The 23,553-nt window shown below is 48.8% G+C and overlaps 2 protein-coding genes and 1 pseudogene across 4 annotated transcripts in view; 2 read left to right on the top strand and 1 right to left on the bottom strand.

The window, feature by feature from the left end:
• LOC100355380 (RLA class I histocompatibility antigen, alpha chain 11/11) overlaps window positions 1-4,770 on the bottom strand; it is a 69,901-nt gene extending 65,131 nt beyond the window's left edge. The window contains exon 1 of the mRNA XM_089334347.1: window positions 4,634-4,770. The gene's annotated coding sequence lies outside the window, so the exon portion shown is untranslated. The remainder of the gene's footprint in view (window positions 1-4,633) is intronic.
• LOC127493270 (short coiled-coil protein pseudogene) lies at window positions 579-948 on the top strand (annotated as a pseudogene).
• On the top strand, window positions 4,217-8,285 carry LOC100349247 (HLA class I histocompatibility antigen, B alpha chain). 3 transcript variants are annotated; one of them, XM_008262668.5, is made up of 8 exons: window positions 4,217-4,309; window positions 4,699-4,968; window positions 5,170-5,445; window positions 6,366-6,641; window positions 7,089-7,202; window positions 7,582-7,614; window positions 7,751-7,798; window positions 7,914-8,285. In XM_008262668.5, exons 1-8 carry the CDS (start codon window positions 4,240-4,242, stop codon window positions 7,916-7,918), a joined length of 1,092 nt encoding a protein of 363 aa, XP_008260890.3. In that variant the 5' UTR covers window positions 4,217-4,239; the 3' UTR covers window positions 7,919-8,285. The 3 variants fall into 3 exon arrangements, with proteins under 3 accessions (XP_008260890.3, XP_069930394.2, XP_089190471.1); XM_070074293.2 differs by lacking the exon at window positions 6,366-6,641; XM_089334345.1 differs by lacking the exons at window positions 7,582-7,614; window positions 7,751-7,798; window positions 7,914-8,285 and having other exon boundaries at window positions 7,089-7,231.
• The last annotated feature ends 15,268 nt before the right edge of the window (window positions 8,286-23,553 follow it).

The following is a 23,553-nucleotide window of genomic DNA, read 5'->3' as shown; positions in this document are numbered from 1 at the left end:
CACTGCAAGGAACATTCAAAAAACTAACACTGGGGGCTGGCGCTGTGGTGTAGCAGGTAAAGCTGCCTCTTGCAGTGCCAGCATCCCATCCCTGGCTGCTCCACTTCCAATCCAGCATCCTGCTGATGGCCTGGGAAGGCAGATGGAAGATGGCTGAAGTGCTTGGGCCCCTGTACCTGTGTGGGAGAACTAAGGGGGCTCCTAGCTCCTGGCTTTAGATCAGCCCAGCTTTGGCTGTTGCAGCCAGCAGATGGAAGATCTCTCTCTCTCTCTCTCTCTCTCTCTCTCTCTCTCTCTTTCTCTCTGCCTCTGCCTCTCAAATAAATAAATAAATAAATAAATCTTTAAAAAGAAGTAGCAGCAGCAGCAGCAGTTAACACTCGCATCATCCCAGTGTAGTATCAAACATTAATATCCTCAGTTATTCGAAAACATTATTGAAAACATTCTCATTGCACAGTTGATCTGAGTCCCCTGGCCTGAAGCAACCTCTCAATCCCTCCCTTTCTCTGTGCCTCAGATGGAAGAACATTCATCAAGGATTTGACATCCAAGGCCCAAAAAGTTCTTGATCCAAGATGATGAACGCTGACGGATGCAGCTGGTGCTGGAAATCAGGTGGAACTGGAAGAAAATACACAACTTACTAACCAAGTGTTTGCACTCAGCACACACTTGAAGATCTGTCTACAAAAGTACATGCAGTTAAGGAAGAAACTCTGAAGTTAGAATCAGAAAACCAAGTTCTTGGACAATATACAGAAAGCCTCATGTCAGCTTCTGGTGTTTTTCAAACAACTGACACAAAAAGCAAAAGGAAGTAGAGGACTGAAGTCCCTTCTCTCATGGAGTGGCTGCTGACCCTTATTTTTTCCCCCTATAAAACTTCCATAGATTCCCAAAATTACAGTACTTTTATTGTGGCTTAACTGAATAATTACAAAGATAATGTCAGATGTAGGCAAAATGGACTACTTAACGGGATGTTTCCACAAGTTTGTGTATTATGTTAGTCTATGATGAAAATGTGCAAATGTACTGTAGAGACTTTATAACATCCCAGTGTTATAACTTTATGACACTCAAAGATGAATGTTTTATTGAATTTGCTTTCATTTATAGGCTTAGAGTTATCTTTTATGACTGGCAAGATATACAAGGAAAACCCAGCATGTTGTGAAAAAGTGGCCAAGCTCATGTGCCGAATGCATGGCTTGATGCACCTGTGCACCGTGCCATGCCTCTGCCCCATCTGCCTCTTCCTTCCCAACCCATTCCCCAAAGAAAACAGTTTAACATTTGTAAAAGTAATTTTAGTAATCATCTATGATGTAACCTGAACCCTAATTGTTGAAACTTAACAAAAATAAGACACTTTCTCAGCTAGAGCTTGTCATTTGTGATGTTTAGTAATGAGATAGGATTGCTGGTTTCTCTTTCATCAATTGAAAACAGATGGAGGATTTAAAAAAATTTTTCTTTTCCTTGAGAGTAAATAGGGGACAGCGCTGTGGTGTAGTGAGTAAAGCTGCTGCCTGCAGTGCCAGCATCCCGTATGGGCACAGGTTCGAGTTCCAGCTGCTCCTCTTCCCATCCAGCTCTCTGCTATGGCCTGGGAAAGCAATAGATGACCCAGGTCCTTGGGCCCCTGCACCCGCATGGGAGACCTAGAAGAAGCTCCTGCCTCATGGCTTCGGATTGGCACAGCTCCAGCCATTGAGGCTGACTAGGGAATGAACCAGCAGAGAGAAGACCCCTCTCTCTTTCTCTCTGCTTCTCATTCTCTCTCTGTGTAACTCTCACTTTCAAATAAATAAATAAATCTTTAACAAAAAAGAAAGAATAAATAGTCAAAAAAAAAAAAGAAAGAAAATTTCCTTGGGGCTGGCTTTGTGATGTAGCAGGTAAAGCCACCGCCTGTAATGCGGGCATCCCATATGGGCACCAGTTCAAGTCCCTGCTGCTCCATGGGAGACCCAGAAGAAGCAGTAGAAGATGGCCCAAGTCCTTGGGCTCTGCACCCATGTGGGAGACTGGGAAGAAACTCCTGTCTCCTGGCTTTGGATCAGCCCAGCTCTGGTCATTGTAGCTATCTGGAGAGTGAACCAGCGGATAGAAGATATCTCTCCCTCTCCCCTTCCCCTTCCCTCTCCCTCTCCCTCTCCTTCTCCCTCTGTCTCTCTGTAACTCTACCTTTCAAATTAAATAAATAAATAAATAAAAAGCTTCCTTTTGTACAAAATAATCCACTTGGTTCTAGTCATGTGTGTTTAAAAACTATGCAGAAATTTTTTTTAAAAAATGCATTTTTAGAAAATCTTGTGGAAAAATAAAATAAGATATAAAAATACTTGGTAAACAGTAGTAAAACAACTCCAAATGTTTTCACTCCGGGTTTGTGTTACCTCTGGAACAGAGTATATATTTGGGGGTATATATTTGGGGGAATATATATGAAAATGAATTATTTAATCTTATGTAAGACATCACTGGAAGAGAATAGTTACAAAGAGTTTGGTCTCAGGGTTTATTTGTAGTATACACAAAATCAACTGCAAGATTCCTTGAGTATATTAGTATCAGAATCATGAATAAATTGGGAGAGCTTTACATATGTACTAATTGATTATCTTGCTCAGTATTTTTTTAAAAAGATTTATTTATTTGAAAGGCAGAGTTATAGAGAGAGAAGGAGACACAGATCTTCCACCTGCTGGTTCACTCCCCAAAGGCCACAATAGCTAGGGCTGGCAAGGCCTAAGCCAGGAGCCAGGAGCCAGGAGCTTCTTCCAGACCCAAGCACTTGGCCATCCTCCATTGCCTTCCCAGGTGTGTTAGCAGGGAGCTGGATTGGAAGTAGAGCAGCTGAGACTTGAACTGGTGTCTATATGGGATGCCAGCACTGCAGACTTAACCAGCTGTGCCACAGTGCTGGCCCAAGTATTTTTTTTCTTATTTGTTCTCCAAGAATTTTCTGTAAACTCAACTTGGTTTGCAGAGTTTCACCATCCTTTAACAATTTTTAAAATTTAGTTTATAGATTGGTAAGGGAATAATCAAAGTCAGAAATAATATTAAAATATTCTAGGAAAAGAGATCAACTAATATAGTTTATGATGATTAAGTTTTCCTACTTTTTATCATGAAATAATCTTATGTATTAATGTAAGATTTGATGGATGGCATTAGCTATATAAATATGTAATTACTGCAAACATTTGCATACCTGTTGTTAAAATAATTGACAAATATTTAAATTGTGTTGCAATTCTGCTTTGCTGCTTAATAAAAATCTGTTTGAGAAATTTAAAAAAAATACAATCAAGGGGCCGACCCTATGGCGTAGGTTAAGCCTCCACCTGCAGCACCAACATCCCATATGGGCACTGGTTCAAGTCCCAGCTGCTCCACTTCCAATCCAGTTCTCTACTAATGACCTGGGAAAGCAGAAGGTGGCCCAAGTGCTTGGGTCCCTGCACCCACATGGGAGACCCAGAAGAACTTCCTGGCTCCTGGCTTCTGGCTCCTGATCGGCCCAGCTCCAGGCCATTGAGGCAATTTAGGGAGTTAACTAGTGGATGGAAGATATCTCTCTCTCTCTCTCTCTCTCTCTCTCTCTAACTCCGCCTCTCAAATAAAGAAATCCTTTTTTAAAAATATTTTCCTGTATATTTTTGTAAAACTAGATTTTTTTAATATGCTTTGATCAAAATACCAGGTAAAATGCAGAAGTAGATACAAAAATCTAGATGTCATATAGAAAAGCACCTGCAAAAATATGGACTGTAAAAATGCCACTCTTCTCACTGTTCTGTTTACTTTGGAAAATAGCCACTTCTCACATTTAAAAATAATTTAACATACAATGGTTATTAACCTTCTGAACGAAGTATTTTTAAACGGTCTTAATTTTAATATTGCTAAATATAATCCAGAAAAATAAATTACCTTCGGGGTCCTCACCGATTCCTGAGCGCATGTAGAGACCCTGGAATAGAAAACTTTGGAGCACTGCGGGAAGAGAACTCTGGGAGCCGCTGTGCGCCGCGTGGGGTCAGGGTCCCAGGACAGGGCACTTTCACTTCCCCTCGCACAACCCGGCTCTGGTTCTTCTGCCCGCACGCCGGTGACGCGAGCTCGGGTCTCACTCCCATTGGTTTCTAGATCAGCCTCGCCCGTTCCTGAGCCTAAAGTCCTAGCTGATTGGTCGGGACTCAGTCTTTGCCCCTGAACTCGAGGATGGGGACCCTGGGGCTCCGGCCCCTCCTGCTGCTCTCGGGGGCCCTGGTGCTGGCAGAGACCCGGGCAGGTGAGTGCGAGGTCGGGGTGCGGAGACGGCCTCAGCGGGGTAGAAGAGTAGACGCCACGGGACAGGGGCTCAGGAACCCGGGGGAGCCGCCGTCCCGGCCCAGTGTCCCCCAACATATCGTCACCCATTGTCCTGACCCCTCCCGCAACCTCTCCGTGCCCTGCGACCCCTGCTGACCGGCAAGTCCTGCGCTCTGCCACAGGCCCCCAGCCCGGGCTCCGTCTCTCCGGTTCCCGGCACGCTCCTCCCACCACCCCGGCTCTGACCGGGAGGCCACCCTGGGGTGCTAGGCCCTGGGCTTCTACCCGCGGAGATCTCACTGACCTGGCAGCGGGATGGGGAGGACCAGACCCAGGACACGAGCTCAGCGCCGCGCCCTCGGACCGCAGGTTCCCACTCCCTGCAGTTCTTCACCACCGCCGTGTCCCGGCCGGGCCGCGGGGAAGCCCGGTACATCTCCGTGGGCTACGTGGACGACACGCCGTTCGCGCGCTTCGACAGCGACGCCGAGAACCAGAGGGTGGAGCCGCGGGCGCCGTGGATGCGGCAGGTGGAGCCGGGGTACTGGGACCGGAACACGCGGTTCGTCAAGCGCAGCGCACAGAACTACCGAGTTATGCTCGACAACCTGCGCGGCTACTACAACCAGAGCGAGGCCGGTACGTGACCAGGAGGCGCACACGGCCTGTCCCCGGCGTCCGTGCGCCCGGGCCGCGCACGAGGCTGAGACGGCGCCAGTCTCCTGTGACCCCAGAGGAACCTGAGGGACTTCAGGGCGGGGTGGGAGGAGGCTCTGACAGTCACCTCGCGTCGGTGTCGCCCTGGGGCCACGACTGACCACGGGGCGGGGCCGGGGCCAGGGTCTCACACCTACCAGTCTATGTGCGGCTGCCATCTGGGGCCAGACGGGCGCCTCCTCCGCGGGTACGAACAGTTCGCCTACGACGGCGCCGACTACATCACCCTGAACGAGGACCTGCGCTCCTGGACCGCAGCCCACACGGCGGCTCAGATCACCCAGCGCCAGTGGGAGGCGTGCGGTCAAGCTGAGCTCCGCAGAAGCTACCTGGAGGGGGAGTGTGTGGAGTGGCTGCGCAGATACCTGGAGATGGGGAAGGAGACGCTGCAGAGCCCAGGTACGTAAGGCACCTCCGGACCTCCCGTCTCGTCACCTGCCTCCCGAGAGGAGAGGAAAGTGGTGCCAACCAGAACACTGCTCTCCCTTGGGTCCAGAGGGAACCCAGGTCCTGTACTAGAGAGTCACTGAAGCCAGCCCTTCTCTCAGGACAGTAAGGGGTCAAGCCTCTCCAGGATCGAAAGATAAAGCTAATTCCTGGCCGGCGCCATGGCTCACTAGGCCAATCCTCCACCTGCGGTGGATTCACCCCTGGTTCTAGTCCTGGTCGGGGCGCCGGATTCTGTCCCGGTTGCTCCTCTTCCAGTCCAGCTCTCTGCTATGGCCCAGGAGTGTAGTGGAAGATGGCCCAAGTGCTTGGGCCCTGCACCCGCATGGGAGACCAGGAGGAAGCACCTGGCTCCTGGCTTCGGATTGGTGCAGCGCACCGGCTGCAACACACCAGCCGTAGTGGCCACTTAGGTGGTGAACCAACAGAAAAAGGAAGACATTTCTCTCTTTCTCTCTCTCTCTCTCTCTCTCTCTCTCTCTCTCCCTCCCTCCCTCTCTCTCTCTCTCACTGTCTAACTCTGCCTGTCAAAAAAAAATTTTTTTTAAGATAATTCCTAAAATAACTGGTCAGTTCCCTTTGACCCGCACTACTCTTGGGTTTCATGGGTCACGTTCTCTGGCTTTCTCGGCCCTGCACCCAATGTCTTTCAGGGGCTGAGTGCAGCTTTTCCAGGTCTCAGGGTCTTTCCCCCAGGCCAGAACCTGAGAGACCTGGGGCCCCCTACCGTGAGCTGAGCCCAGGGTGGTGTCAGTTTGTACTTTCCTCCTCTGCAGCCGCCCTGTCCCTTCCCAGATGGTCACATGAGAACTGCTTCCGTGGTCCTTGGGAGGTAATGCAAAATGTCTGAATTTCCCTATTTTCCCCCTCAGTCCCCCCAGAAACACGTGTGACCCACCACCCCATCTCTGACCAAGAGGCCACCCTGAGGTGCTGGGCCCTGGGCTTCTACCCTAAGGAGATCTCGCTGACCTGGCAGCAGGATGGGGAGGACCAGACCCAGGACACGGAGCTCGTGGAGACCAGGCCTGGGGGCGACGGAACCTTCCAGAAGTGGGCGGCTGTGGTGGTGCCTTCTGGGGAGGAGCAGAGATACACGTGCCGTGTGCAGCACGAGGGGCTGCCCGAGCCCCTCACCCTGACATGGGGTAAGGAGGGCAGAAGGGGTGGGGCCTCTTGTCAGGGAAAACATGAAGTTGTCAGCAGGGTCAGGGTTGAGACTTGGTTTTTATAATTTGTCCATCATGGTAGTGAAATACCTGAGGTTTATTATTTCAGTTCTAATGGTTCAAGGGCATGGTGCCAGCATCAGCTCAGCTCAGCTCTGGTGAGAGCCTTGTGGCAAATGGCACCACAGTGGCAGGGGACTGTGCGCAGAGAGCCCCATCGTGAGACAGGGAGGGGCTCTTCCCTAACTCAGGGTCTTACCTTAATTCTTTCCAAAGGCAGCACAGGCAGTGTCCCAGGACCCACTTCTTAAAGGTACCCCAGCTCAACACTGCCATGCTGGGGAACGAACTTCTGCCATAGAAACCATGCAGAACAAACTATACCCAAACCACAGCAGGGCCCCTCGTCTTCCCTCCCTTTCCCAGAGCGGTCATCCCAGCCCACAGCACTAATCGTGGGAACCATCGCTGGCCTCATTCTTGGAGCTGTGGTCGCCGCAGCAATGCTCATTGCTGTGATAAAGAGGAAGAAGAGCTCAGGTAGGGAAGGGTGAAGGATGGGGTTTTCTTGTCTCACTGATGGACTGAAGTGCCAGGTAGAAGTGTGCCCTGCCTCGCTTACAGGAAGCACAGTCCACACACAGGTACTGGAACACTTACGCTACTGTAGCCCACGTGTGAAAATAAAGGACCAAGTTACCACCTTGGGGACTGCAGTGATGGGGGCCTGAACCTGGTCGGCCAGAGCGGAAGGGCCCGGCTGAGAACCCTCCAGAAGGGGAGCTACCTGCCTCCGGCAGACCTCCTCCCCTGTGTCCCCCTCTTGCCCAAGGTCTGCAGTCACGGGCCGGGAAGCTTCCTTAGGGTCTCGTAACCCTTGCTGCTCGCTGGCCTCTGACCGGCTATTTTCTTCTCACAGGTGGAGAAGGGGGGAGCTACACTCAGGCTGCAAGTAAGGATGAAGGGGGTGACCCCTGAGGCCCTGGGGCAGTGTGGACAGAGCCATGGGGGAGTCCATGCACCCCACCACTCCTCCTGCATCCACACTTCCCGTGGCCTCTGACCAGGTCTTGTTTGTTCTGCCCCAGGCAGCGACAGTACCCAGGACTCTGATGGGTCTCTCACAGCTTCTACAGGTGAGACCCTGGAGGGTCTAGGTGGGAGAGGGGCCCTGGGGAGTCTCCGGGTCAGGACATTCTCAGGTCACCACTTGGAGCAGCTGATCTGAGTTCTTTCCTGACTATTCCTCAGTGTGACAGCTGCTTTGTACGAGACTCAGCGTGGCAAGATCTGTTCAAGACACCACCGTTGACCTCAGGAGCTCCTGATTCCTTTCTGCAGTCAGCATCTGAATGTCTGCGTTCTACCAGCATAATGGGAAGAACTGGGGAGCATGGCCGACTCCGAGCACGCCGGCCGCGGCCCAGTCTGCCCCTGCAGAGGGAGGGTCTGTGATACCACGAGATGGATTTTCAGACCCATCAAACTCTTGCCCTCCTTCTGGACCATTCGCTCAACTGTTATTCTGTTTCTTCCCCAATCTTTTTCAAGGATCCAGACTGTAGGATAGCAAAGAGGAAAGATCCCATAACTTCTCACCTTAATAAACTGCTGTTAAGTTTCTATTTTGTTTGTTCACCTATGCCCTCTTCACACCCATACAGTTCAAATCAAAAATCATGGACTTATACAGCAGACTCCAATCTTTATTTATATTTGGTTGGAAGATGGAGCTCATAAGGCTAGGATATCTTTTCCCAAGACAGAAATGTCATCATGTGTTGAGCTGTGCAGGACTGGAAACCAAAAGCCGAGAGAAAAAGGGAGCACAGCACTTATGAGTAAAGTACAGGCAGCACGGACTCCCATGTGAGAGCAGTCGTCTATGTGACAGCACACTGTTCTGTAGCTGCCACAAAGCATTTGCTCTGAGGTTACTTCCATCAAGAAACGCTGTGACATGTAGGCTAAGCCTCCGCCTGTGGCACCAGCTCCCCATATGGGCATCAGTTCAAGTCCTGGCTGCTCCACTTCTGAACCAGTTCCCTGCTGATTGCCTGGGAAAGCAGTATTTGATGGTTCAAGTCCTTGGGCCCCTGCACCTGCATGGGAGACCCAAAAGAAGCTCCTGGATCCTAGTTTCAAATCAGTCCAGCTCTGGTTGTTGCGGCCATTTGGGGAGTGAACCAGCAGATGGAAGACCTCTGTCTCTCCCTAACTCTGCCTCTCAAATCAATCTTAAAAAATTCTGACAGTGTGTGGTGGTGGTGGTGGGGGTGCTCTAAACTGATCATTCAAGTATATCTGTTGAGCACTGTGTGCACCACACTATTTATCTCTAGATCAGTGAACTAAAAACAGGCCAGTCTTGGGGATTATGTCTGCCAATGTGAAGAGACAGATAAACTCAGAGTAAATAAAATACTTGTTAGAATTACGTGCTGTGGGAATTGTCGCTCCCCCTCTTCGTGGAGGAACGACACAGGACCCTGCGCTGTTCTTTCATCTGCTCGGCCCTCCCCGGGTTTGCTGCTGGTTCTTCCCGGGTTGGCTACTGTCCCTTCCACCTCCGTGGAAGGGCAGTTCCCCCTGGCCACATTCCCCACTTCCGCAGGGGAGCGGCACACCGCCGGCCGGTTCTCTCGGGGGCTGCACAGGTGTTCCCTTAGATGTTCCCCTTAGATGTTCCCCTTAGATGTTCCTGGTGCATGCCGTCTCTCTCCTCCTTTATAGTCCTCCTCTGCCAATCCCAACTCGGCTGCCCACACGCCGAGTACGCTGCTCTCCAATCAGGAGCAAGTCCTACAGTTTATTGGTTGAACTGGAGGCAGCTGTGTAAAAGCTGTTTTCTTCTCTCCCAGCGCCATATTGTGGGAGAGCAGATGCATAGAATAAGTCTTAATTCCAGTAACTTAGTCTAGTCCGAATTGCTCCCCACAGATCCCCCTTTCTTTTTATTTTTTGGCGTTGATATGCGCCTGTCTTCGGTGTCCCGCGGCACACACTCTGCTCTGCTTGCTAGAGTTGCCACAGGTTCTTACAAGTCCTATCAATCAGGCAAACCGAATCCGGGTCCTCTCTTCGCCATGTTGTGAGGAGGTTTTTAGGCGCTGATGCGTGCCTGTGTTCGGTGACCTGCGGCTCACACTCTGGTCGAGCCGCCTGCTAGTGCTTACCGCCTTAATCAGGCAGACCGAATCCAAGCCTCCTAATTGCTGTATTGTGGGGAGGCCTTACTGATGTTAATTCGTGCCTGTCTTCGGTGACCTGCGGCGCATAAGCTGCTAGCCGCCCGCAGGTGCTCATCGCCTCACTAATCGGGCAGACCGAATCCAAGCCTTCTCATTGCAGTATTGTGGGGAGGCCTTTCTATTTCTCTATTTCTCTATCTCCGGGCATTCCTATTTCTCCCATTTTACTTCTGTCTGCCAACATTCCTATTTCTCTCATTTTACTTCTAAACTTCTGTTTCTCTTATCCCCGCGGCTTCCCGGCGCCCCGAGGCTGCTTCTCGGCAGCTTTCCGGCTCTGAGCCGCTTCAGCCTGCGCCTCTCTCATCTGCGCAGCTTCGCTTTAGCCCAGCGTTCCCTATCTACTTGAGCCCCGCACGCTCTGTCTGCGCGCGGCAGCCTCCACGAGTCACACAGCGTAGCTCACGTCTCCACCACTAGCATTCAATCCAAGTTCCCCGGGCTAGCCTGGCGAATTCAACCCAGCTCATGTCTCCGCCCCACGATTTGGCTTCCCGTCCTTTGCTCCCCGGGCTAATCAGACGGATCCCAATCCGGCTTACGTTTCCGCTTCTGGTTTCAACTTTTCGCCCCCTATTCCCGGGCTAACTTGAGAATCCCAAAGTGGCTTTCGTTTCCGCCTTGGTCTGCCCCCCGCGGCTTCAATTTCCCTAACATTTTTCTCTACCCGGTATGTTTCCCCAAGCTTTCCTCCAACAATACTCCTCCCTCATTTCTCCTGGCCTCTCCCCACAGTCCGCATCCGAGTCTGTTTGTTCTAGCTTTCACTTTCGCTTTCGACCTTAGAGATTTCTCCCAGCTTCCCCCCGTAGTCCGTATCCGAGTCTATGCCTAGGGTTTCAATAGCTTCTTCCGGCACCTTTTTCGTCCGGCTTTTCCCTAGGCTGTTTGCTAGTCTCTCTCTCCGGTATTTTCCCAGTTCTTCCCGTTTCTTCCCTCCTAAGTTTCATATCCGTCCTAGGTTTCCTATCCGAGTCACGGCACCATTATGTCGCTCCCCCTCTTCGTGGAGGAGCAACACTAAACCCTGCCTAGGCTTCATATCCGAGTCACGGCACCATTATGTCGCTCCCCCTCTTCGTGGAGGAACGACACAGGACCCTGCGCTGTTCTTTCATCTGCTCGGCCCTCCCCGGGTTTGCTGCTGGTTCTTCCCGGGTTGGCTACTGTCCCTTCCACCTCCGTGGAAGGGCAGTTCCCCCTGGCCACATTCCCCACTTCCGCAGGGGAGCGGCACACCGCCGGCCGGTTCTCTCGGGGGCTGCACAGGTGTTCCCTTAGATGTTCCCCTTAGATGTTCCTGGTGCATGCCGTCTCTCTCCTCCTTTATAGTCCTCCTCTGCCAATCCCAACTCGGCTGCCCACACGCCGAGTACGCTGCTCTCCAATCAGGAGCAAGTCCTACAGTTTATTGGTTGAACTGGAGGCAGCTGTGTAAAAGCTGTTTTCTTCTCTCCCAGTGCCATATTGTGGGAGAGCAGATGCATAGAATAAGTCTTAATTCCAGTAACTTAGTCTAGTCCGAATTGCTCCCCACAGGAATAGTCGGGGGTGAGGCAGGAGGGAAATGATAAGGAAGCAGTTCAGGACTCCAGCTCCAGGCTGGAGATGTCAGGTACTTCAGCTGGGCTGTGAGCACTGGACACACCAGGAAGTGGTATTCTACAGACTCTGAGATGAGTTTTCTAACAGACTGAACCAAGGGTTTGAGATACAGGTGTGAAAAGTGACACTGTGTCATCAGGAAGGCAGAGTTGCCCTGAGTGGAGAGGTGGAAGGCTGCAGCAGGTGCACAGGTGAGGAGGGCACAGTGCCAGCCTTCAGTGCAGAGACGCGGACGCCAAGACGTCTACAGAACTGCAGCTGAAGTGGTTGGACTGGCAGCTGGACAGAGAAGTTTGGGGACATCGAGGAGAAATGTGTGAGCCAGGGAAATAAATGAGGGGTGATGCCACAAAAACGGAGTGACTGGCTGTCAGAGAAAAAGAACAAGGAATGAGCCCTGGACCTCCAGTGTTGCTGCAGAGCTGGTACGTCTGGACGGTACGTAAGGCTCAGACGGTCTGTAATTGAATAGGAGATTCTGCATCTAGGACATGACTGCTGCTGACGCTGCTGGTCTTCAGACCACATGGTTAGGTAGCAAGAACAGTGACCAGAACTCCCATATCTGTGCGTCAGCCTCCCCCATAAGGCCTGTAAATAAGCAGTCCTTGGTCTTGTGTGCAATACTTGAGATGGTGGATCTGCTTAGAGACCTGGATGCTTTATAACAAATGCAGCAGCAATCCTGGTGCCCCACCAGATTGGGAACCACTGAGGTCAGTGACCACCAAATGCCCAGGGGAAGACGGGTCTTAAATCCACATTACAGTCTTGTTTGTTCCAGGGAAAGGGAGAGTCTATTTAGCTGATTATGAGGCATGACGCTGGGAGATACGTGTCACTTCCTCTACTGAGAGACAGATTTAGTCAGATGGAAGATATAGGACAGGACTCTCAGCTCAGTATAAATCTCTCAATGCTGCTTTCTGAATCTACTCCCCACACAGATTTATCACTCACTTCTTAAATGATGGAATGCAAGGTTTTCTAATTTAAACATAAAGGAATTTTTTTAAAGATTTATTTATTTATTTGAAAGAGTTACACAGAGAGAGGAGAGGCAGAGAGAGAGAGGTCTTCCATCTGGTGGTTCACTTTCCAATTGGTCGCAACAGCCATTTGGGGAGTGAGCCAGCAGATAGAAGATGCACTGATCTGAAGCCAGGACCCAGGAGCTTCTTCTAGGTCTCCCATGTGGGTGCACGAGCCCAAAGACTTGGGCCATCTTTCACTGCTATTCCAGGCCATAGCAGAGAGCTGGATCAGAAGAGGAGCAGCCGGGACTAGAATCAGCACCCTTATGGGATACTGGCACTTCAGGCCAGGACGTTAACCTGCTGTGCCACAGCACCGGCCCCAAACATAAGGAATTTACATACACATGTGTGCATATATGTCACACAGGACTAAGCTCAAGACTAGCTACACAGCCAGGAACAGAATCCACAAGTCTACCCTAGATCAAGTCCCACACAGGTACTACTTCCCCTACGGCTGACACCATAAAGCTGGACATGGACCCTGTGGCTTGGCACGCAGTCACTACTGACACTCATTTATTTGAAACTTGAGAGGCAGAGTTAGAATGACATGTCCTCCATCTGCTGGCTCACCCCCCAAATGGCCGCAACAGCTGGAGCTGGGCCAATCTGACACCAGGAACTTCCTCTGGGTATCCCATTCAGGTTTGGGGCCCAAGCTCTTAGGCCATCTTCCACTGCTTTCCCAGGCCACTAGCAGGGAGCTGAATCAGAAGTAAAGTAGCTAGTCCAAAAAAAAAATAAAATAAAAAAAATAAAAAAAAGCCGGCGCCGCGGCTCACTAGGCTAATCCTCCACCTTGCGGCGCCGGCACACCAGGTTCTAGTCCTGGTCGGGGCGCTGGATTCTGTCCCGGTTGCCCCTCTTCCAGGCCAGCTCTCTGCTGTGGCCAGGGAGTGCAGTGGAGGATGGCCCAAGTACTTGGGCCCTGCACCCCATGGGAGACCAGGAGAAGTACCTGGTTCCTGCCATCGGATCAGCGCGGTGCGCCGGCTGTGGCAGCCATTGGAGGATGAACCAATGGCAAAGGAAGACCTTTCTCTCTGTCTCTCTCTCTGTCCACTCTGCCTGTCCAAAAAAAAAAAAAAAAAAGAAGTAAAGTAGCTGGACTTGAACCAGCACCCACATGGGATGGCAGAGGCTTAACCTTCTATGCCACAACACTGGCCCCAACGTTTATGCCATTAAAAAAAAAAAAATTCATTTATTTGAGAAGCAGAGTTAGAGAGAGAGGGAGAGATAGAGAGAGAAGTCTTCCATCCACTGGTTCACACCCCCAAATAGCTGCAACAACCAGAGCTGGAATGATCTGAAGCCAGGAGCCAGGAGCTTCTTCCGGGTCTCCCATATGAGTGCAAGGGCCCAAGCACTTGGGCCATCTTCCACTGCCTTCCCAGTCCATCCATTAGCAGGAGAGTTGGATCAGAAGTGGAGCAACCAGGACTCAAACTAGCATCCATATGAGATGCCGGTGCAGCACGCAAAGCTCAACCCATTACACCATAGCACCAGCCCCATTCAGCGCCATCTTAAGAGGCATTTTGCATCCCATCCTGATCAGAGCCTGGCAGGTGATGGATCATGTGACTGGGAGAGCCCAAGCCTCATGTAGTGGCAACTGCACTAATGCTGGGGAAAGAGAACTTTCCTTTTCCATGGACAGAACTGGTTCCTGCCTCCCACCAAGGCTATGCAAGTGTGGAATATCCTTAATGCAGGAAGCAGTTCAGGTGCTGAGGGATAGAAAAATAACACAATTCCTGGAATAGTGATCTGAGACTGGTTGAATGATTAACAAATGACTCAACTTACTCCCTTGTGTTTTTTTCAGTCTAGCCTTTGTTTACTTCAGTTTATGCACCAGGAGGCAGAAGGTGATGGCCCAAATACTTGGGTCCCTACTCCCTACGTGGGAGACCCTGATAAGAGTCCCTACGTTCTGACTTCAGCCTAGCCTAGTCCTGAATGTTGTGGCCATTTGAAGAGTGAACGAATGGATGGAATATCTTCTATTTCAAATAAAATAAATCTTTTTTAAAAACACACTGTTTATAATAATTAAGAAAATCTGTGTAACACATACCTTTATATTTTGCTATACATGCACATATTTCTAGGCAGAGCATCTATGACTTCATCAGTTTTATCTAACTGCCCACAAAACTCTAAAAAGCCATCTTTGGGATGGGCATTTTGTGCAGTGCCCACATCCCCTATCAGAGTACCAAGGTTTGAGCCCTAGCTGTACTCCAAATTCCAGCTTCCCACTAATACACACATCCTAGGAGCTGGAAGCTAATGGCTCAAGTACTTAGGTCCCTGCCATCCACATGGGAGACATGCATTAAGTTCCCAGCTCCTGGCTTTGGTCTGGCCCAGCCCCAGCTGTTACAGGGAAGTGAACCAGAGAATCTCTCTCTCTCTCCCCCTCTTCTCTTTTCCCTCTGCCTTTCAAATAGAAATTTTAAAAATAAAAATGAAAACCATCCTAATTTAGAGGCCATGATATTCAAACTCATTAATCAACAGTTGATGACCAAAGGACATGACACAAAATGGAGCATCTCTGCTTATTACCAGTCCGAGAAAAGGCAGAGTTCACTGGCTCACCCTCACTCCCAGTTTCTGTATGGATCTTACTGAGGAATGGTTAGAACCGGGCCACAGACCACCATTAGCCCACAGAGTACACTTAGAGCAGCACTGGCCAAGTAGATGGTGCTGCATCCCAGCAGCGATCCTAGTGTCAGGTTAAATGCAGGAATTAATCAGGAGTTAATGGGGATTCCATTTCCAGTAATGTGGGAGACTGAGTCGTAGGACTCCTAATAAAAACAACTTGGAAAATTCTGAGATAAAATGTAAAAAAGTGGGGCCAGCACTGAGGCACAGCAGGTTAAGCCTCCACCTACAGTGCTGGCATCCCAAATGGGCACCAGTTCAAGACCCAACCGCTTCACTTTTTTTTTTTTTAATTTATTTATTTGAAAGATAGAGTTACAGAAAGAGGTAGAGATAGAGAGAGATGTCTTCCATCCACTGGTTCACTCCCCAGAAGGCCGCAACGGATGGAGCTGCGCTGATCCAAAGCCAGGAGCCAGGAGTTTCTTCCAGGTCTCCCATGTAGGTGCAGGGCCCAAGGACTTGGGCCATCTTCTACTGCTTTCCCAGGCCATAGCAGAGAGCTGGATCGGAAGAGGAGCAGCTGGGACTAGAATTGGCGCCCATACAGGATGCCAGCGCTTCAGGCCAGGGCATTAACCCTCTGTGCCACAGCGCCGGCCCCCAAATGCTTCACTTCTGATTCAGCTTCCTGCTAATGTACCTGGGAAAGCAGCAGAAGGTGGCCCAAGTCCTTGGGCCCTTGCACCTGTATGGTAGACCTGGAAGAAGCTCCTGGCTCCTGGCTTCAGCATGGGCCCAGCTCTGGCCGCTGCAGCCATTTGGGGAGTAAACCAGTGGATGGAAGCTCTTGTTCTTTCTCTCTCTCTGTAACTCTTCCTTTCAAATAAATCTTTTTTAAAAAAAATGTAAAATGTATCCAAAAGTATAAAAGTACAAGCAAGAGTATAATCCTCTAAGCCAAAATACAAACACAGGCAGGACTCCGGGGAAGAAACTTGCCTTTACCCTGGGGCATCTGCTAAATCTGCAGACACGTCAGTCTCGGTTTTCTTAGGTGTGTGGGGTCCAGCACACACAGGACAGTCTTCAGAGACAGTTTCTGTAGGGAGAACCTGGGAGAGATTCTGTGCCCAACAAACCTGGGGCATTTCTTTACAGTCAGAAAAGGGATGTTTCATACCACACACAAGACCGTCAGGAAAGTTACTCTGAAAGAGGAAAAAAAGCAAACAACTGTTTTTTGAGAATTTCCAAACACCAGTCAGCAATCACGCAGATATGTTACCCAAACTGGTTTTATAATTTGGTTGGGCCCAAAGTAACCTTAAACTATGATTTTGCTTTACAGTTGTCCTGGATTTGTAGCCCAAAAATTGGAAGAAACAAAAATCCATATTTAACCCATGTCAAAGGATTAACACAAAGCACTGTAAATGCAGAAAGAGCAGTTCAGAGCAGTAAGTGGATACGAAGTGTAAAATAGCCAATATTTCACTGTTGTTTCTACCAGTTCTCACACTGATGGAGCAGTGAAGAATTTCATAAAACATCAATATTTGCATCATGAAAGAGAAAATGACATAACCAGTACTATGTATAAAGAAAATATGACAAAATTTGAAAATGGTTACAAAACACAGGAAACTAAAAATTTTCTAGTTATTTTTCAAGAATCAAATTTAATTTTAGAAAGTAAAATTATAACAATTTGAATTAAGAATTCAGTCTACTGCCGGCGCCGCGGCTCACTAGGCTAATCCTCCGCCTTGCGGCGCCGGCACACCGGGTTCTAGTACCGGTCGGGGCGCCGGATTCTGTCCCGGTTGCCCCTCTTCCAGGCCAGCTCTCTGCTGTGGCCAGGGAGTGCAGTGGAGGATGGCCCAAGTGCTTGGGCCCTGCACCCCATGGGAGACCAGGAAAAGCACCTGGCTCCTGGCTCCTGCCATCGGATCAGCGCGGTGTGCCGGCCGCAGCACACCGGCCGTGGCGGCCATTGGAGGGTGAACCAACGGCAAAGGAAGACCTTTCTTTCTTTCTCTCTCTCTCTCTCTCTCTCTCTCTCTCTCTTACTGTCCACTCTGCCTGTCAAAAATAAAAAAAAAAAAAAAAAAAAAAAAAGAATTCAGTCTACTGACTTTTGCTTTGGGGCCATGACAGAATAACATAGAGTAGATTTATTCTTGTGCCTTAACCACTACAAATTCAGATAATCATATTAAAAAAAATATACTCAGACACTGAACTCAGAGTCCCAGAGACTGTGCTCCCCAAGAGAAGAAGGGCAATGAAAGCGGCGAGGCCAAGTTGTCTGGCTTCTTTTTGGTGATACCTTTCTTTTATAAAAAATGCTTATTTACTTATTTGAAAGGCAGAGTTACAAAGAGACAGAGAGAGAGGTCTTCCAACCACTGGTTCATTCCCCAGATGGAGCCAACAGCCAGAATTGCACTGATCCAAAGCAAGGAGCCAGGAGCTTCTTCGGGGTTTCCCATGCAGGTGCAGGGATCCAAGGACTTGAGCCATCTTCCACTGCTTTCCCAGGCCATAGTAGAGAGCTGGATCAAAGTGGAGCAGCCAGGACTCGAACCAGTGCCCACATGGGATGGGATGCCAGCATTGCTACACCACAGCTCCAGCCCCTTGAGCTGTTTTTCTAACAGATGCTTCTTTTCTTATTACACTGTACTTCTTTGGTACCAAATAAATTATTAACAAGTGATTAAACTGAATTGGGAAACAGAATGAAAAAAGCTGGCAACCAAGGAATGTAATGGTCCACATAAATGATGTATGCAAAGAGCCCAGCTTCCTTCTGGACACTGCTCCTGGGACACAGCCCGGGGAGAAGGAACTCTAACATGGCCCAGCAGTTTCACTGAGTGGAGGGGACAAAGTGAAAGGGGAGAAGGTGGGACAGTGAGAACACGCAAGGTAGAGACACACAGAGAAGACAGCCGGGGTGGGGGGAGCACTGGAAGTCTGTAACTCTCATCTCTGCGGCTCCTTAGTGTAAAAAAACCATCTAAGAACAGAGAAACAGTGAGCCGAAGGACCATAGGGAACGGCATCCAGAGATACACTGCACAGGGGTGGTGTCTGCATGTGATATAGTCAGTGGTAGCCAGACTAGAAGTCTCGTAATTTGCTGGGCATTGAACACAGCATTCGTAAAGACCTGTGTCAGTCCTGGTGAAAAGCTAGCCTTAGAGGCTTGAACTAGCATCCACATGGATGCCAGCATTGGCCCTGGATCTGTTTCTCCTTCCCTCTCTGTAACTGACTTTCAAATAAATAAACCTTTAAAAACAAAAAAAGTGAAAACTACTACCATATCCCCTTGATAATACACTCACATATTTTCCTTCCATATTTGTCCACTGTAAGGTTTGGGGTCCTTTTTTATCTTCTCAGACAAAAAAGGATAGTTATTAACCCTGCTTACTGTATCATCAAATGGAAAGGGTGACTAAACAATGCAAATCAAATCAGCAACTTCACAGGTAAAGTGCATGGGAATTTACTTCCAAAGGCCGCACACATACCAAGTGTAATCTTTTAAACTCAGTGGCCATCTTCCCATATATCTACAAATTCTTTGGTGCTCTTCCCTTGAAATAAGCAGAGCCTAATTTCCCTCCCTTTGAGGTGGGCTCTTAATGACACACTTCTAACAAACAGAATAAGGCAGAAATGATGGTATGTGATCTCTGAGACTAGGTTATAAAGAACATCGTAGCAGGCCCGTGTTGTGGCGTAGTAGGAAGAGCCACTGCATGCAATGCCAGAGTCCCACATGGGCACCGGTTCAAATCCCAGCTGCTCTACTTCTGATCTAGCTCCCTGCTGATGCAACTGGGAAAGCAGAAGGCAGCTCAACTCCTTGGGGCCCTGCACCTACACAGGAGACCCATAAGAAGCTCCTGGCTTTGGATCAGCCCAGCTCTGTAACTCTGCCTTTCACATAAGTAAACACACACACACACACACACACACACGAGAGAGAGAGAGAGAGAGAGAGAGAGAGAGAGAGAGAGAGAGAGAACACTGTCGCTTTCTTTATGCTCTCTCTTTAAGTCACTACTCTGGAGATGCCACCGCCATGCCATAAAGACACTGAGCTTGAGCTACTCATCTAAGCCACTTCCAGATTGCTAACTCACAGACTGTGAGAGAAATGTTCACTGTTTTCAATCACCAATCTTCAAGGAAAACAGAGCAAGAAGCAACTAACATAAGACCCTTTAACATAGCCCACAAATCCCAAGTATTCTTCTACCTGCCACGTTCCTGCCTACAATATACTCCCTATGAAAGATTTCTTCCTGCCTCCACCATCCTTCGGCAGCAAGTTCAATTCCAATCCTTTACCCACACTAGGACATGTCTGCCTTTGTTCCCTTCCAGCTCAAAGGTTGTGACACCCACGTCACAAGTACATGAAGGGAGACAGAAGCAGGAGTAGAACCCAGTGAGGATGGGTAGCTAGGAGGAAGGACTGGAGATGAGGACCCTGGGGTTCTCACTTCAATGAGACTTTCATTTGTCAAAAACAAAAACAGGAAACAAAATGTAATCATTTAAAACATTCATTGAGCACATCCCATGGTAAGTGTAGTCCTGGACAACAGGCATAGAATAGCCTCTATTTTGGCTGGCTCACTAGGCTAATCCTGCAGCACTGGCACTCCAGGTTCTAGTCCTGGTTGGGGTGCCGGTTCTAGTCCCGGTTGCTCCTCTTCCAGGCCAGCTCTCTGCTGTGGCCCAGGAAGGCAGTGGAGGATGGCCCAAGTGCTTGGGCCCTGCACCTGCATGGGAGACCAGGAGGAAGCACCTGGCTCCTGGCTTTGGATTGGCGTGGTGCACCAGCCATGGTGGCCATTTGGGGGGTGAACTAATGGAAGGAAGACCTTTCTCTCTGTCTCTCTCTCTCTAACTCTGCCTGTCAAAAAAAAAAAAAAAAAAAAAAAGAATAGCCTCTATTTTAAAATTTACAAGAATGATAAATATGATACTGGTTTTTAACAGAAGCAACTGAAGCCCTACTCACATTCCCTTACCAAGCAGGGTGAGGAACCTTTTTTCTGCCAAAGGCCATTTGGATATTTATGACATCAATCATGGGTCATAAAAAATTATCAATAAAAATCAGCCTGCTACAGATTTAGTGAATTGTAGGTCCCACCTGTGGTTGCCTTGGCAGGGCCAGACCAACTGAGTGATTTTGTGGGTCTTATACGGCCTGTGGGCCAAATGTTCCCTACCTGCTACAGCGCGGTCTAGCTATTTTTTGTAGAATCTAGTGAAAAACAGAACTTGGGGGTCCCTTGTTCAAAATTACTCAACACTTCAGGAAGGTGGTGGCAGGGCATTAAACCAGCTAACTGCACAAGGCATCTGCCCATGGAGCATGGCCCGCCTTGGGCATGCACCTCTGCTGCAGACTGCTCTCCCTGCAACCGTCTCACTGGCTGACACCGCAACCTTAGCCTGCACCAAGAACAAACAGGAAATGCTTCATACCCCCAACAAGCAGACCTCAGCCAACGAGTGGTACGCAAAGACTCCAGCTTCCTCATCTCTTGGTTGCTGCACCTCTGAGTATCTTGGTCTTCAGTCCTCTAGTGGGACACACATGTGGGTATCCACAGTAACAACTGGGACATTTTCTAGGATAACTTCCAAAATAAACTATCTGCACTCATATGCTTGTCTCAGACTCTGCTTCTTGGGGAACCCAAACCAACACAGGTTTCATGTTACCAGCCAACTCCTAATTATTTGTGGCTGCTTGGAACACAGCATAATGAAAATATCTAAAGCTGCATCTGGATTCAACAGGAATGAACGTAATAATAGTAATGTTGGCCATCACCATGGCAAAGCAAGTAGTGGTCCTTTAATCAGAATGATGAAAGACTATATTTGGGCTTACCAGACAAAAAGCAGTTATTAAGGCTGTTAAGCAGCAATTATAGGGTGTTATTTCTGGTTTAAATATGGAAGATCAACTAGGATAGGAGAAGCTAGCAACTAGAAGTAGGATATCTACCAGGATGACTCCCCACATTGTTGACCAAACCAGAGAGAAAGCAAACTACACTGTCAAGGATAAATTGGTCTGGGCTGCATAAAGGACCACAGTACTGTGAGTACCTAAGCATCAAGCCTCCAGTTTGACCAGCAAAGACCAGGAAATGAGGAAGCTCAGAGGAGCAATTCTCAAAACTGTCAGACAACGGCTCACCCTGATAGGACCAAATCAGGAACAGCTCATGTTTTTCCCCATATCCACTTCACTACCTCCTGTCACAGATCTCTCACTCTGGTCTCACATGTTCTTTCCAGAACAGTAAAGAGTGCCGACATGCTGGCCCCTCCCGCCACTGAGATCAAACCTTGCAACTTCTCAGTCATTTAGAAGACGTCAGAGCATGAGAGACTAACAAGGTAAAGACCAGCTTGGGAATGTGTCCCAGTAGAGCCTCTTTGGGACTAGAACAAAAACTAAGGATAAGGACGTCATCACCATGACACACACTCCCAAGGGCCACATCCCTACTCAAGGTCTGGGAAGTCAGCAGAGGGCATCTGAAAACTCGTCATTTGGAGACTGATTCAAATTCAGCCACAAGATTAGCCCAGGAATGAGAAAACCTGTCTAGCCAAGGACCAAGGAATTTAAAATGAGGCATAAACCTTGCAAGAAACCTTAAAATAACTGCCTGAGGCAATGTCTGACTCATGACACTAAAGCCTCAGAGAACATAAATAAAAGGTACAATGTCTATCACTCAAGAAAGCTGGCAGCACTGGTAACTCCACAGCCACCATGTCTTAGAATATGAAGACACTCTTCATCATTCAGACTCGGAAATATCTGTTTCCATGGAGTAAAGCCCTTTACTGATAAACATGATAAACATGGCAGAACACACCAGTTTTGACTTTTGGCTTCTACTTTTGATGTCGAAAGTGCTGGAAAGATCACTGATAAGGTCCTAATAAGAAAAAGCCAAATTATCCTCATAATCATTACTCTCCTTAACCCCATCAGAAAGCTATCCAAGCAATCTGAAATCCAGACAGACAGACACACACTGCCAGAGGCACAACTTCAGCACCAAGTCACCAGAGGCGAAGCACTGCGGAACGCGGCACCACCAAGCAGAGGGGTCAGACGCACCAGGCTGAAATTATCTGTGAACTGCTGAAGGACAGCAGACCAGCCACAGATAAAAGGGGAGCTACTTCCTACTTGCACTTTGCTCCACAGCACACTCAGGTGGGGGAGGGACAGGGCAGAAGACGAAAGAACACCGCCCTGTGACACAGAGCTAAAGGAGAGGAGATGGCAACATAATAGACGGAAGAGGTTTCCCTTTGAATTCTAAGGCTGAAGGAAGAAGTAATACCAAGTCTACACAATCTCCTCCAGAAAATGGAGGTAAGACTAAGGTTCTTCAAAAATTTTATGGAAAAAAAATGTATTTAAAAGTTAAGTTTATGGGAACATAAACTGGTACAGCCACTGTGGAAGACAGTATGGAGATACCTCAGAAATCTGAATATAGACCTATCATATGACCCACCCATCCCACTCCTGGGAATTTACCCAAGGGAAATGAAATCACCATATGAGTTATCTGTACTCCCATGTTGATTGCAGCTCAATTCACAATAGCTAAGATTGAATTCAGGCCTGCGCCGCAGCTCAATAGGCTAATCCTCCACCTGCGGCACCAGCACCCTGGGTTCTAGTCTCAGTCGGGGTGCTGGATTCTGTCCCGGTTGCCCCTCTTCCAGGCCAGCTCTCTGCTGTGGCCAGGGAGTGCAGTGGAGGATGGCCCAAGTGCTTGGGCCCTGCACCCCATGGGAGACCAGGATAAGAACCTGGCTCCTGCCTTCAGATCAGCGCGGTGCGCAGGGGCAGCAGCCACTGGAGGGTGAACCAATGGCAAAGGAAGCCCTTTCTCTCTGTCTCTCTCTCACTGTCCACTCTGCCTGTCAAAAAAAAAAAAAAAGACTGAATTCAACCCAGATGTCCATCAACTGAAGACTGGATAAAGAAATTATGGGATATGTACACCTGGAATACTACACAGCTGTTAAAAAAAGAGAGAGAGAAATCTCATCATTTGCAACAAAATGGATGCAACTGGAAAACATTATACTTAGTGAAATAAGCCAGTCCCAAAAGGACAAATACCATATGTTCTCCCTGACCTGTGGTAACTAACAGAGAACCTAAGAGGTAATCTATAGAGGTGAAATTGACACTTTGACATGGGATGACTTTGAGCAGCCCTTGTCTGGACTGTTAAGGAACAGTTTTGTTTTTTTTGTTTTTTTTTGTTTTTTTTTTTACTTTTT

This window comes from Oryctolagus cuniculus, chromosome 5, assembly GCF_051225735.1.
Source record: "Oryctolagus cuniculus isolate XC-2025 breed Fujian yellow rabbit chromosome 5, ASM5122573v1, whole genome shotgun sequence".
NCBI lineage: Eukaryota > Metazoa > Chordata > Mammalia > Lagomorpha > Leporidae > Oryctolagus > Oryctolagus cuniculus.
The sequence above is the reverse complement of the archived record's forward strand: the minus strand, read 5'-3'. Positions and strand labels throughout refer to the sequence as shown.

Coding starts and splice junctions, on each gene's coding strand:
- LOC100349247 (XM_008262668.5), top strand. CDS start 4,240: ATGGGGACCCTGGGGCTCCGGCCCCTCCTGCTGCTCTCGGGGGCCCTG. Junction 6,642..7,088: donor GCCCCTCACCCTGACATGGG/GTAAGGAGGGCA, acceptor TCCCTTTCCCAG/AGCGGTCATCCCAGCCCACA. Junction 7,615..7,750: donor GAGCTACACTCAGGCTGCAA/GTAAGGATGAAG, acceptor GTTCTGCCCCAG/GCAGCGACAGTACCCAGGAC.